General features: G+C 41.8%; 1 protein-coding gene across 1 annotated transcript in view; it reads left to right on the forward strand.

Annotated features, from left to right (window-relative positions):
* The window catches only part of LOC109872624 (protein kinase C-binding protein NELL1), a 424,089-nt gene extending 410,226 nt beyond the window's left edge, over window positions 1-13,863 (forward strand). The window contains exons 18-20 of the mRNA XM_020463927.2: window positions 2,611-2,787; window positions 4,529-4,753; window positions 6,891-13,863. Of these exons, the coding sequence (XP_020319516.1) occupies window positions 2,611-2,787; window positions 4,529-4,753; window positions 6,891-6,941 (453 nt within the window). The 3' untranslated portion in view covers window positions 6,942-13,863. The remainder of the gene's footprint in view (window positions 1-2,610; window positions 2,788-4,528; window positions 4,754-6,890) is intronic.
* Window positions 13,864-16,136: the final 2,273 nt, after the last annotated feature.

A 16,136-nucleotide genomic window follows, 5' to 3' on the forward strand; every position in this document is an offset into this window, starting at 1 on the left:
ATTTAATTTCTGCCCTCTGAATTCATATTCATTATATAAATAGGCCCATGTGCACCTTTATCAGAACCGCAACATGTCAGCTAAAACTATTTATTTCATGAACGCATAAAATTAACCAAAGTCAGCCTTTAAATTATTTATTATCCAAATGTTTAAAGTGCGTGTGGGCAATGGAGAGAATGCATTTGACTGTTAGTGCTTTCAGGAGGAACGGAGAACTGCGTGACAATATCAAAGTATCAAAAGGAAGGCTTTTGATACTGTTAACCATGAGATTCTTCATCACAAAATTGTCCAAGTTCAACTTTTACCCCCGATGCCTTGAGATGGATGAAATCATACCTTGAAGGCAGAACTCGGTGTGTCAGAGTGAGCAATGAGCTGTCGTCCACTCTTAGCTATGATGTGGGAGTGCCCCAAGGGTCAATACTGGGGCCCCTCCTGTTCAGCCTGTACATTAATGATCTGCCTTCTGTCTGTACTGAAGTTCAAATGTATACAAATGATACAGTGATATACAGGTATGTGCATGCAAAGAGCAAACAACAAGCTGCACAAGAACTCACTACTGTAATGGTCCAGGTTACAAAGTGTCTCAGTGACTCGTGTTTGCATCAATGTGAAAAAACTGTTTGCATGTTCTTCACAAAGAGGGCAACAGATGCTACTGAGCCAGATGTCTATGTGTCAGGGAAGTATCTGATTTTAAGTACCTTGGCATCATACTTGATTCCAACCTCTCTTTTAAAAAGCATGTGATAAAGGTAATTCAAATAACCAAGTTCAACCTAGCTAATTTCCGATTTATACAAAATTGTTTGACTACAGAGGAAGCAAAACTGTACTTCAAATCTATGATACTCCCCTGCATGACTAGTTGGGCCCAAGCTTGCTGTACAACATTAAAACTTATTCAGTCTGTCTACAAATAGGCTCTCAAAGTGCTTGATAGGAAGCCCAATAGCCATCATCACTGTTACATCCTCAGAAAGCATGAGCTCCTGAGTTGGGAAAATCTTGTGCAATACACCTTGTATTCAGTCTTGTATTCAAGATCCTAAATGGCCTGGCTCCACTCAGTATTTTTGTTAAACAGAAAACCCAAACATATGGCAGCAGATCCACAAGGTCTGCCATGAGAGGTGACTGTATCGTTCCCTTAAGGAAAAATTTGCTTTCTCTGTGAGAGCTTCCCATGTCTGGAATACACTGCCATCAGACACACATACAGTGGGGCAAAAAAGTATTTAGTCAGCCACCAATTGTGCAAGTTCTCCCACTTAAAAAGATGAGAGAGGCCTGTCATTTTCATCATAGGTACACTTCATCTATGACAGACAAAATGAGAAAAAAAAATCCAGATAATCACATTGTAGTATTTTTTATGAATTTATTTGCAAATTATGGTGGAAAATAAGTATTTAGGGTGGTTGCCCCAAAATTAGGGTGGTTGCCCCAAAAAGTATTATTCTGTATTGAATTGGAGGTTGTTTGAGTTATTGAAAGCTACGCATTTTTAACATTACAAACTTGGCATTTACTTGGTCAATAAAACAATGCAGCATTTGCTGTCAAATTCCTAATTTGAAGGCTATTCCAAATCATTGCTACAATGCAGACAATGTGAATGATATTACATGGCATTAGTCAACCACCCGAGCAAAATGACTGATGCCTCTCATATCCATAGCCATTAAAAGGCTAACGCTAATAAAGCTCTTGGATATTAGCACCATGAGAGATACTGGCTACTGTAGCGAGACAATATGCGCCAATAAGATATTGGCTACTCATTATGCGAGTTCATTTTATGTACCCTGTACATTTTGCAACCTTTTATATAGGGTTTTTATATCTCCATTATTGTGCTCATTGCCAAGCTGGCAAGGGCTCAGTGTGGCCAGTAAAATGGATCATAAAGTTTTCACTGGTCGAGAGTCTGGAATCTCTGTGGAAACAGTTACACCAATGGCCTTGCTAATCCAATACAAAACCCTAACCCCGTAAAAACACTCCTCTCAAAATGTCAATGACAAATTGAAGTCAGTATTGTTAGTTATGGCCTTGCTCAATAAAGTGTATTTTCCTCTTTAATGTAGACACTGTACGTTGCCATTACTGTAGCCTTTCTATAGGTAGGCTGTAGCCTTATCAATGTCCCTTTCTGACAGGATGGTTATACCTTCTGTTGGAGGAGTGAGTGTAACTGTTTAGATAAGACTGTAGGTAGCTAGGTAGGGTAGGAGGCATACTTGTGCGTGTCTATGTGTGCGCGCATGTATGTGTGCCTGTGTTTTTATGTGCATTCAAGCAAAATATTAAAATGGCAGTAATAAAACTGGAAAAACCACAGTCACTGTCCTGATGATAGTAGTTAATTGGCATTTTGGAAGAAAGGCCTCAAAGTTCCAGCTATGCTGGGATTGAGGGTTATTTGCTTGTGGAATAAAACAATTAAAATGTGTGTGTGTGGGGGGGGGGTCGGATTCGAACCCATTCTCGTAGCGGCACATAGTACGTGATAAGGAGTCAGCGGCTTAGACTGCTGGACCATCCCTGGCCATGGCCTTGACATTTCTTTGAATTCCTATGCATTTGCCTTTTCCCCAGGATGGGCGCACCTTCTGCATGAGGAGAGAGTGTCATTGTGCGGACCCCGAGACAGACCTGTTCTGCTGTCCTGAGTGTGACTCCAGAAAGTCCAGCCAATGTCTGCACCAGAGTGGACACATACTGTACCGCAGCAGAGACTCCTGGATCTACAGTTGCCAGCAGTGCCGCTGCCTGGTATGTACACACACACACACACACACACACACACACACACACACACACACACACACACACACACACACACACACACACACACACACACACACACACACACACGCGCGCGCGCGTTTGCATGCATATACACATGCTTGAATGCACATACTGACACATAGACCTGCACATACACTCACTTGCATGCTACTTGTGTACTTTATTGTACAAAACACACACATTCTTGTTCACAGACACGCACCTTTTTACACTTGTGCAACATGGATGAAGAGGATGTCTGTGTCTCCTCTGATCTTGATTGCGTGTCTTTCACGAGCAGCACCTAGCTAATTATTATGGCTATCAGGAAACATAGCAGATCCTTGCATGCTAATGAGACAGGCTGTGAAGAAGCAGATGATACCATCTTGATATGAAATACAATAAAAAAAAATGTTGTGGCCTTGGCAGTGTGTCCCTGTGCGCACCTGCGTTTGTAAATGTGTGTGACGTCTTTGTGTGTGCATGTGCGAGGTGCATGACCTTACTCTGGTGGAGCTGGTAATTAGCGGGCTCTGACAGCTGTGCAATTAGCTAAACGGTGCTGCCGTGGAAACACAAATCCCAGGATCAGCATGGCACCAACAATCACTCTAATTGGCCCAGGCAGCCTTCAGGTGTCATCAGAAAGGAAGAAAGATATTCTAAGGCCTTAGACACAGGTGGCACTACTGTAGCCTATGGCAAAACCTTCAAGTGATTCACACCAAGAGAGATAGAGAATTTACAGTGTGAGCCTGTGATATTAAACTGATATTATAAACTGGGTGGTTCGAGCCGTGAATGCTGATTGGCTGACAGGGGTATATACCACAAATCTCTGAGGTGCCAAATTGCTATAATAAACTGGTTACCACAGCTTTGACAAAACATGTATTTTAAATGCTCAAATTACTTTAGTAACCAGTTTATAATAGCAATAAGGCATCTCTTAGATTTGTGGTATATGGCGTTGTGTCGTGCATAAGAACAGCCCTTTGCCATGGTATAATGGACATATTTCACTTTCCCTTGGGCCTTATTGCTTAAGTATACACTACCATTCAAAAGTTTGGGGTCACTTAGAAATGTCCTTGTTTTTGAAAGAAAATGTTTAAAAAATTGTCCATTAAAATAACATCAAATTGATCAGAAATACAGTGTAGACATTGTTAATGTGTAAATGACTATTGCAGCTGGAAACGTCAGATTTTTTATGGAATATCTACATAGGCGTACAGAGTCCCATTACCAGCAGCTATCACTCCTGTGTTTCAATGGCACGTTGTGCTAGCTAATCCAAGTTTAGAATTTTAAAAGGCTAATTGATCATTAGAAAACGCTTTTGCAATTATGTTAGTACAGCTGAAAACTGTTATGCTGATTAATTAAAGAAGCAATAAAACTGTTCTTCTTTAGACTAGTTGAGTATCTGGAGCATCAGCATTTGTGGGTTCGATTAACTTTGGAACGGTAGTGTGTCGGTGATCAAAGCCATAGTACTGATCCCACTATGTCAGCCATCAGGTGATTCACATTAGAGAGCTGATTAGACACTTGTCTCTCTACTCCTAGCTTTATCTTTCAATATGGTCTTACAATACCCCATATTAGTCATCTCAGTGTCCAGTGCTTAAAATGACTTTTCCAAACTCTTATTTTCATCCCTTGTTTTGCTTCTATTCTCCACCTATCCCTCTCGCCTTATCTCTCTATATTTCTGTAGGAGGGAAAGGTGGACTGCTGGCCCCTGGCGTGTCCAGTGTTGGCGTGCAAATACTCTGCCTTGGTGGAGGGCGAATGTTGCCCGCACTGCGTCACTGACCCCTGCCTGGCGGACAATATCGCCAACGACATCAGGCAGACCTGCCAGGACCCTGCTGGCATCACCCGCCTCAGTAGTGCCACGTGGCCCATGCCAGGGTCACCCTGCACCACCTGCAAGTGCAAGGTAACAGCAATAACTCATATCTTACCTGACACAGACACACACACACAGAACGCAGACACCCACAGGAGCACGTAAAAACACACAAACATATGTACATACACGCACACAGTGAATGGCAAGCTTTCCCTGCACCTCCTGCAAATGCAAAGTACAGTATGTTCAGAAAGTATTCAGACCCATTGACTTTGTCCACCTTTTGTTACGTTACAGCCTTTTTCTAAAATTGATTAAATTGTTTTTTTCATCATCAATCTGCATACAATACCCCATAGTGACAAATCAAAAACAGGTGACAAAGCAAAAAAAACATTTATTTAAAATAAAAACGGAAATATCACATTTACACAAGTATTCAGACCATTTACTAAGTACTTTGTTGAAGCACCTTTGGCAGCGATTTCAGCCTTTAGTCTTCTTGGGTGTGACGCTACAAGCTTATCACACCTATAAGGTTGGATAGGGAACGTCGCTGCACAGACATGTTCAGGTCTCTCCAGAGGATGTTACTCAAGGACATTCAGAGACTTGTCCCGAAGCCACTCCTGCATTGTCTTGCCTGTGTGCTTAGGGTCGTTGGCCTGTTGGAAGGTGAACCTTCGCCCCAGTCTGAGGTCCTGAGCGCTCTGGAGCAGCTTTTCATCAAGAATTTCTTTGTACTTTGCTCCATTCATCTTTCCCTTGATCCTGACTAGCATCCCAGTCACTGCCGCTGAAAAACATCTCCACAGCATGATGCTGCCACCACCGTGCATCACCGTAGGGATGGCAGCAGGTTCCTTCCAGATGTGACACTTGGCATTCACGGTCGGAGAGTCCTTCAGGTGCCTTTTGGCAAACTCCAAGTGGGCTGTCATCTGCCTTTTACTGAGGAGTAGCTTCCGTCTGGCCACTCCACCATAAAGGCCTGATTGGTGGAGTGCTGCAAAGATGGTTGTCCTTCTGGAAGGAACTCTGGAGCTCTGTCAGAGTGACCATCGAGTTCTTGGTCACTTCCCGAACAAAGGCCCTTCTCCCCCAATTGCTCAGTTTGGCCAGGTGGACAGCTCTAGGCAGAGTCTTGGTGGTTCCAAACTTCTTTGATTTAAAAAAGATGGAGGCAACTGTGTTCTTGGGGACATTCACTGCTGCAGACAGTTTTTGGTACCCTTCCCCAGATCTGTGCCTCAACACAATACTGTCTCAGAGCTCAATTACTTTGACCTCATGGCTTGGTTTTTGCTCTGACATGCACTGTCAACTGTGGAATCTTATATCAAGAGGTGTGTGCCTTTCCAAATCATGTCCAATCAATTCAATGCACCATAGGTGGATTCCAATCAAGTTGTAGAAGCATATCAAGGTTCAATAAGTTTTTTTTTTTTCACTTTGTCATTAAGGGGTATTGTGTGTAAATTGATGAAGAAAAAAAACGATTTAATCAATTTGTGGGAAATGTGGGAAAAGTCAAGTGGTCTGAATATTTTCCGAATGCATTGTATTGTACAGGTTCTGCTGATATTGTGTCATACCTAGTGTCATACAGACACAGCCTTTAGACACACAAACAATGCCAGGACCACCCTGTATGTGCCACCCTTGCCTGCATATTTACAGGAATACAAACACACACAGCTGTGTCACCTGAAAGAACAAAGCAGGCATCCCTAACCTAGGCCGGGATTCAATGCAAGGCACATTATAGGGCAGCACACTATACAGACAATAATGGTACAGTGGTCGGAGGCATTGCATCTCAATGCAAGAGGCGTCACTACAGTCCCTGGTTCAAAATCCAGGCTGTTTCACATTCGGCCATGATTGGGAGTCCCATAGGGTGGCGCAAAATTGGCCCAGCGTCATCCAGGTAGGCCGTCATTGTAAATAACAATTTGTTCTTAATAACTGACTTGCCTAGTAAAATAAAGGTTACACAAGGCATTTCCCCCGATGTTCGCAGAGATCACATTCATGGTAATGCAGCACGTCGGTTCTATAGTGTAAATGACCTTTTAACGTTTATTGTATCCCGGCCCTAACCTCACCTTGCATCACTCACACATGGTAACATAAGCAAACATGCACAAACAGAATGGAACTAACTACCCGTCTCTTTTTTTTTCTTCTTCATGTTCCCCTTATTTATCGTTGCCGTGGTCAGAATGGAAGTGTGTGTTGCTCGGTGGAGCTGGACTGCCTTCAGAACAACTAAGCACTCCTCTTTCGGATGCCGTACTCCTCTCCTCCACTCCAATCGTTCCATTCCGCCGATCCAAGACGGGTCATACTGTTTGAAGACCCTACCTTTGGACCTTTTACCACACAACACACACATACATACGCACACACACACACACACACACTCTGCCTGGGTTAGGGAAGTGGCTAGAGCTGTGCGTTCACACTGGATCTTAAAGTCACAATGTATTGCTGACAGACGGAGAGATGGAGTTTGTGTCTGCTTAACAACTACAGGACAAGACCAACCTACATATAACCGTTTCCCCCCTACTTGCACCCTTATACGTGTGTGTCCTGTATGTTTGTGTGTGTGAGTGTGTATACCAGAGATTCCAAAACTTTTTTGGCACCATGTAAAAAATGTATAATCAAGGGACAGTGTTTTTTTATTGGGGCTATGACAGTCTATTAGAAATTAGTCTGACTGTGCTCTTGACAGTATTTCAATGTGAAGGAAGTATGGTTTGAAGTGACGGAAATGCATCAGAAATGTGTTGGGAAGTACAAAAGATCATCAGGCAATGATCTTGTTTGATCTTCTGTGTAGAAAAGAGCATCATTGTTGATGATGCTCTTTTCCCCCAGTCTATATTAGTGCCTGGTCTTGTCTAATGAGTCCTGTGCAATATGTAGAAGGAGACAGAAGACACATGCGTGTTTCTGAGAATCGTTTGATGGGATCATAATATTTGTAGCTTAAATGGATCAAAAGATAGCCACATTTGTAGGAAGAAAACAGAAACTGCTGTGTTTTTTGCATCGAGGGGCTACCAAAGCAATATTTTCCCGCAGAGTTTATCTCAAATCAAATCCAATTTTATTGGTCGCGTACACATATTTTGCAGATGTTATCACAGGTGCAGTGAAATGCTTTATGTTTCTAGCTCCAACAGTGAAGTAAAACCTAACAATACAAAATAATACACACAAATCCCCCCAAAAATGTAAAGAAAGAAAGTAAGAAATATCAAGGTCAGAGTCTGGAATATAAATGTATATAGTGGTGTATTTAGACATTATAGACCGTATATGAATAGAACAGGTAGTAGTTATATAGGATGAGCCTTGACTAAAATCGAGTATATACTTTCTTTACTTTTTAATCAAACCTTTCTTTCACTAGGCAAGTCAGTTAATAAAATAGGGGGCACTATTTTATTTTTTGGAAAAATAACGTTCCCAAAGTAAACGGGCTATTTTGTCAGGACAAGATGCTAGAATATGCATATACTTGACAGCTTAGGATAGAAAACACTCTAAAGTTTCCAAAACTGCAAAAATATTGTCTGTGAGTATAACATAACTGATATTGCAGGCAAAAGCCTGAGAAAAATCCAATCAGGAAGGGACTCTTATTTAGAAAGCTCTGAGTTCCTATGCGTGTTTTGTGCGTAAAAGACAAATGCGGCCATTGTTTCTCTCTTTCCTACTAAGAAGCCACCTGTCCCGGTTGATATATTATCGAATAGATATTTGAAAAACACCTTGAGGATTGATTATAAAAAACGTTTGCCATGTTTCTGTCGATATTATGGATCTAATTTGGTATATATTTCGGCGTTGTCGTGACCGCAGTTTCTGGTGGATTTCTCAACCAAACGTGAAGTACAAACGGAGGTGTTTCGGCTATAAAAATTATCTTTATGGGACAAAATGAACATTTGCTGTCTAACTGGGAGTCTCGTGAGTGAAAACATCCGAAGCTCATCAAAGGTAAACGATTTAATTTGATTGCTTTTCTGATTTTCGTGACCAAGCTGCCTGCTGCTAGCTAGGCATAATGCTATGCTAGGCTATCGATAAACTTACACAAATGCTTGTCTTGCTTTGATTAACAAAAGGCTAAGCCGTGTTTCAATATATTTCACTTGTGATTTCATGAATATGAATATTTTCTAGTAATATTTTTAGTCCGTTGCGTTATGCTAATTAGTGTCAGTTGATGACAATTCTCCTGGATCCGGGAGAGGGAGTTCCAAGCGGTTGAACAAATTCTTATTTACAATGACGGACTATCAAAAGGCCTCCTGCAAGGACAAAACACATGAGAGACAACACAACACTACAAAGAGAGACCTAAGACATCAACATAGCACGGTAGCAACACAACATGACAACAACACAACATGGTAGCAGCACTAAACATGGTACAAACATTATTGGACACAGACAACAGCACAAAGGGCAAGAAGTTAGAGACAACAATGCATCACGAAAAGCAGCCACAACTGTCAGTAAGTGTCAATGATTGAGTCTTTGAATGAACAGATACAACTGTCCAGTTTGAGTGTTTGTTGCAGCTCATTCCAGTCGCTAGCTGCAGAGGAAATGAAAAGAGGAGCGACCCAGGGACGTGTGTGCTTTGGGGACCTTTAACAAAATGTGACTGGCAGAATGGGTTTTGTATGTGGAGGATGAGGGCTGCAGTAGATATCTCAGATAGGGGGGAGAGAGGCCTAAGAAGGTTTCATAAATAAGCATCAACCAGTGGGTCTTGTGAAGGGTATACAGAGATTACCAGTTTACAGAGGAGTATAGAGTGCAGTGATGTGTCCTATAAGGAGCATTGGTGGCAAATCTGATGGCTGAATGGTAAAGAACATCTAGCCACTGGAGAGCACCCTTACCTGCTGATCTATAAATTAAGTCTCTAATCTAGTGTGGGTAAAATGGTAATCTGAAACGGTTAGTTTGGCAGCTGGGGTGAAAGAGGAGCGATTATGATAGAGGACACCAAGTCTAGATTTAACTTTAGCCTGCAACTTTGATATGTGCTGAGAGAAGGACAGTGTACCATCTAGCCATACTCCCAAGTATTTGTATGAGGTGACTAACTCAAGCTCTAAACCCTCAGAGGTAGTAATCACACCTGTGGGGAGAGGGGCATTCTTCTTACCACACCACATGACCTTTGTTTTGCAGGTGTTCAGAACAAGGTTAAGGGCAGAGAAAACTTGTTGGACACTAAGAAAGCTTTGTTGTAGAGCATTTAACACAATATCTGGGAAGGAGCCAGCTGAGTACAAGACTATCATCTGCATATAAATGGATGAGAGAGCTTCCTACTGCCTGAGCTATGTTTTTGATGTAAATTGAGAAGAGCGTGGGGCCTAGGATCGAGCCTTGGAGTACTCCCTTGGTGACAGGCAGTGGCTGAGACAGCAGATGTTCTGACTTTATACACTACAGTCTTTGAAAGAGGTAGTTAGCAAACCAGGCCAAAGACCCCTCAGAGACACCAATACTCCTTAGCCGGCCCGCAAGAATGGAATTGTCTACTGTATCAACAGCTTTGGCCAAGTAAATAAAATAGCAGCACAACATTGCTTAGAATCAAGGGAAATGGTGACATAATTTAGGACCTTTAAGGTTTGAGTGACAGATCCATAACCTGAGCGGAAACCAGATAGCATACCAAAGAGAATACTATAGACATCAAGAAATCCAGTCAGTTGATTATTGACAAGTTTTTCCAACTTTCCATTGGGGCTAGTCGCATTGGAAGGGTGGGAGATGGGGAACTTTTTTTGACGGGCAAGGAGTCATGGCTGAGTCAAATAGGAATCCTGACTTATGAAGGGGTGATTAAAGAGCTCAGCCATGTGCTTCTTGTCAGTAACAACCACATCATCAACATTAAGGGACATGGGCAGCTGTGAGGTTTCCAGAACTTCTTGGGATTATACCCACAAAGAGAGAACTGCTCTTTAAAGTAAGCAATTGTTTGGGGACAGTCTTGGTGGAGACAACTGAGCACTGAAGGTGATCCTTGGTAAAGATTGCCACTTCCCCACCTTTGGTAGATCTGTCTTGCCGAAAAAGGTTATAACCAGAAATGTTAACATCAGTATTCAAAACACTCTTCCTTAACCACGTCTCAGTAATGAACAACACATCTGGATTGAACTGTGAACCCACACTTTCAATTGATCCATTTTATGTAATGAGCTTCTAGTGTTAACATGCAAGCCAGGCTTTTACGATATCAGAAATCAGTGATGCAGATATCAGAGCACAAGTCAGAATTGGGGCTAACAACAGTAGATAGACCAGGGTGTACATGCACATTTCCAGATATCATCAACAGTAATACAATCAAGACATGGCAGAGGACAGGGAGAGCTCTGCAGTGTTGATTTATGACATTTGAATGTGCATTAGATGGCAACAAGATCATAATGTATAGCAATTTCATCAGGTAACATGAATGCAAAGCCGGTGAGAGGTGGTTAGAATAGATTGAGGCTAAAAGTCTGTGTAGCCAATAGAGTCAGAGTCCCAAGTCTGTCCCACGGTTGGGTAAACAGGAAAGTTCATAGTCAACCAATTCAGGAATCATGAGGCAAATAGCAAAATAGCGACTTGGGGCTAGCCATTGTAAGTTCAGAGTCACTCACCCAAACAGTGCGTGTGTACTGGAGGTGAGCGAAAGCTCGGGAGAGGGGGGAGTGTGGTGGGGGTACATGTACCAGACAGGGGGAGACAAGCCAGGGCAGACAGTGAACAGATTGTCAGCTGGAATCCAGGCAATGGGAGTAGGTGTCACACCCACTTGGGAGAATATATCATTATAATGTACTTTATTTTACATTTTTCTTCTTCTTGGCTTTCAAAATAGCATCAGACCAAACATTACTCACTCAGATCCACGCCAGAGCACTCTCTGTATAGTTTGAAAAAAAGGAATCATTGGTAGTAGTAATCCTTCCAGGTAATTTTGTCCAAAATTAGGTTGTAGGTTTGGCGTTTTGATCTGAAGGGAAGGTTATGCTGTGGAGGGCATATGAAGTGGGTAAAATGGTATGTAAACATTATTAAAGGGACCAGTGTTCGATGACTATATACATAGAGCAGCAATACGTATCTAAGGTGCAGGTAGAGTACCAGGTGGTAGCCGGCTAGTAACAATGACTAAGGTGCAGAATACTGGGTGGAGTTGACTATTTAACAGTCTGACAGCCTGGAGGTAGAAGCTATTTTTCAGTCTCTGGGCCCCAGCTTTGATGCACCTTTACTGTCTACGTCTTCTGGATGGCAGCGGGGTGAACATGCCGTGGCTCGGGTGGCCCTTGATGATCTTATTGGCATTCCTGTGACACCGGGTGCTGTAGATGTCCTGGGTGGCAGGCAGTGTGCCCCTGGTGATGCGTTGCCCTGATCGCACCACCCTCTGAAGAGCCCTGCGATTACGTTAAGGGGGAGATTATTTTTCTGGCACCAGTACGCCAGGGCCCTCACCTTCTCCCTTTAGGCCGTCTCATCATTGTTGGCGAAGCAAGTGGGACAACAGATGGGGATAGAGAGATTGAATATGTCCATAAACACTTTAGCCAGCTGGTCTGCACGCACGGCTAGGGATGCCGTTTGGGCCGGCAGCCTTGCGAGGGTTAACACACTTAAATGTCTTACTCACGTCAGCCATAGAGAACGAGAGCTCACAGTCCTTGTGTTTTCCTCGAAGTGGGAAAAGAAGGTGTTTAGCTTGTGACTCCACTTTCTACATGTAACGTTGTTTTGCATCTTTGATAACCTTACGGGGGCATAGCTGGTCTGTTTATACACCTTCATGTTCCCAGTCACCTTGCCGTGGTTAAATGCTGTTGTTCGCACTTTCAGTTTTGCATGAATGCTTCCATCTATCCACGTTTTTTGGTTTGGATAAGTTCTAATCGTCATAGTGGGAACAACATGCACTTCATGATGAACTCACCAAGAACAGTTTTACTATTCTCAGAGGCAACCCGGAACATTTCCCAGTCCGCGTGATTAAAACAATATTGAAGCATAGATTCCAATTGGTCAGACCAATGTTGAACCTATGTTACCATGGGTGGTTCCCATTTAAGTTTCTGCCTATAGGAGGGGAAGAGCATTGAGGTGTGATCTGATTTGCCGAAGGGAGAGAGTACTCGATTAAGTGAGTAGCACAGAAGATGTGTTGATAGAACTTTGGTAGTGTTTTCTTCAGATTTTCTTTAATAAAGGCCACAGCTACAATAAATGTGGCCGGGGGATATGTGGTTCCCAGTTTGCAAAACATCCAGTGGAGTTCCTTGACAGCTGTCGCAGGGTCTGCTTGGGGGAATATACACGGCCGGGAGGTAATGAAGTCGGTATTTGAAGGTGAGGTGTTCAGATTTGGAGATTAGGAGATTAGAGAGGAGAGAGTGCACCTGATTCTAATAATTTGCTGGTTGATAAGCTGAATAAAGTTAGTTATAACTGGGGTTGAAGTCGAAAGCCTACAGGAGGGTAGCTCTGCAGGAACAGGGTTGGACAGCCCTGCTCTACTACAGTATATCGATATATTTTTTCCCCCCATCCCTACTATTCACCCGGTGTAACAGTGTCCCTCTCTTCCCTCTCATTCCCCCACCTTTCACATGTTTTAGGTTCTACAAGGAGTATACATGAAGTTTTGTTTGTCATGGATGTGGACTTTCCCTGTCTTTGCGCTATAACGAGATGCACATTTATGGTTGACATTTTAGCAGTGTAAAAAACACAGCGCTATTGTCAATTGTCAAAAAAACACCCGCCTCGCAGATACTATGTGCGGCATTGCAACTGCATGATGAATAAACAATCAGCACAAACATTGCAGAAGAAAGGTTTTTAAATGTATTCATTGAAAATGTCAAAGTCACACTAACTTGATGGTTGTTTGGCATTTACAAAATGGTACCCTTTGTACCAACCACAATATCTATGTTTTTTCATTTTGTTGTTGGTCTTAATTTGCACAGGGTGTGTTGTTTCTGATAGAATGCTTTGTGAACATTATAAACCACCTCACAATCCCAATCACACCAGTCCTGGCCTCTTGTACAAATTAAAATATAAACTGTGAAAGGAATACACAAGGAAATGTGGAAACTTGGAAAGTGAATATTTGTTTAAAAAAAAAATATATATATATATATATATATATATATATATATATATATATATATATATATATATATATATATATATATATATATATATATATATATATATATATATATATATATATATATATATATATATATATATATAAAATAATAATGATAAAACAATTGCCATTGAAAACCATTGGGCAATACTTAAGAAGATAAGCAACCATTTCAAATTAAAGTTTCTCCGGCACAAAAATTGAAGTCGTCAATTTACTTGCACATGACAGATCGCATAAAACGGCACACATTAGCCCTATGCTAACCTCACCAGGTGGCAGTGATTATACCCTGGAACAAGTTCTGCATCAGCCAATTAAAATCGTTGACGTAATTAGACACGTTCCAAACAGTTCAACAGCATCATTAAAGCAACAATCACATGTATTTGAGTGACTGGTCAAACTGCTCTCTGTGTAAAGTGCCTAGTCCTTGAAATGTAGATTTACATATATTGTGTTCATGTTCAAAAGAGATGTAGTCATCTGCTTGAAAAGGAAGATTAAAAACTACTTTAATAAAGAGATACCTCTTTTAGCCTTGCCCGAAATACCCATACTTGCGTCCTAAATAGTAGGCCGTTTGAATATTCGAAAAATTAAGTTTAATAATTCATCATTTGAATTTATTTTAAATGCACAGATGTCATACTCACTTCGGCTTTGACAAGAGCTGATCAATTCGATTTGAGGATGCGCTACCGAAATCAACAAATAATGGGGAAAAACACAAATAAGCATGAGGGATTCTCAGTATGCAAAAGTAAAACGTTTAATATGAGACATTTCAAAAATAGAGTATGGTTTAAATGCCAGGATGTTATACTATATTCCAGAAAATCACATTGTAGGAATTTGAATGAATTTATTTGCAAATTATGGTGGGAAATAAGTATTTGGTCACCTACAAACAAGCAAGATTTCTGGCTCTCACAGACCTGTAACTTCTTCTTTAAGAGGCTCCTCTGTCCTCCACTCGTTACCTGTATTAATGGCACCTGTTTGAACTTGTTATCAGTATAAAAGACACCTGTCCACAACCACAAACAGTCACACTCCAAACTCCACTATGGCCAAGACCAAAGAGCTGTCAAAGGACACCAGAAACAAAATTGTAGAACTGCACCAGGCTGGGAAGACTGAATCTGCAATAGGTAAGCAGCTTGGTTTGAAGAAATCAACTGTGGGAGCAATTATTAGGAAATGGAAGACATACAAGACCACTGATAATCTCCCTCGATCTGGGGCTCCACGCAAGATCTCACGCCGTGGGGTCAAAATGATCACAAGAATGGTGAGCAAAAATCCCAGAACCACACGGGGGGACCTAGTGAATGACCTGCAGAGAGCTGGGACCAAAGTAACAAAGCCTACCATCAGTAACACACTACACCGCCAGGGACTCAAATCCTGCAGTGGTAAAAACTCAACTCGTCGTGTTTGGAGAACAGAGAATGCTGAGTTGCATCCAAAGAACACCATACCTACTGTGAAGCATGGGGTGGAAACATCATGCTTTGGGGCTGTTTTTCTGCAAAGGGACCAGGACGACTGATCCGTGTAAAGGAAAGAATGAATGGGGCCATGTATCGTGAGATTTTGAGTGAAAACCTCTTTCCATCAGCAAGGGCATTGAAGATGCAACGTGGCTGGGTCTTTCAGCATGACAATGATCCCAAACACACCGCCCGGGCAACGAAGGAGTGGCTTCGTAAGAAGCATTTCAAGGTCCTGGAGTGGCCTAGCCAGTCTCTAGATCTCAACCCCATAGAAAATCATTGGAGGGAGTTGAAAGTCCGTGTTGCCCAGCAACAGCCCCAAAACATCACTGCTCTAGAGGAGATCTGCATGGAGGAATGGGCCAAAATACCAGGAACAGTGTGTGAAAACCATGTGAAGACTTACAGAAAACGTTTGACCTCTGTCATTGCCAACAAAGGGTATTTAAAACAAAGTATTGAGATAAACTTTTGTTATTGACCAAATACTTTTTTTCCACCATATTTAGCAAATAAATTAATAAAAATTCCTACAATGTGATTTTCTGGATTTTTTCCCCCTCATTTTGTCTGTCATAGTTGAAGTGTACCTATGATGAAAATTTACAGGCCTCTCTCATCTTTTTAAGTGGGAGAACTGGCACAATTGGTGGCTGACTAAATACTTTTTTGCCCCACTGTATTTAATGAACGGATCAAACCTTAGCAGTCATTCTTAACTCGTTCCCAATTA

The sequence above is a fragment of the Oncorhynchus kisutch genome, linkage group LG3, assembly GCF_002021735.2.
Source record: "Oncorhynchus kisutch isolate 150728-3 linkage group LG3, Okis_V2, whole genome shotgun sequence".
Taxonomy (NCBI): Eukaryota; Metazoa; Chordata; class Actinopteri; order Salmoniformes; family Salmonidae; genus Oncorhynchus; species Oncorhynchus kisutch.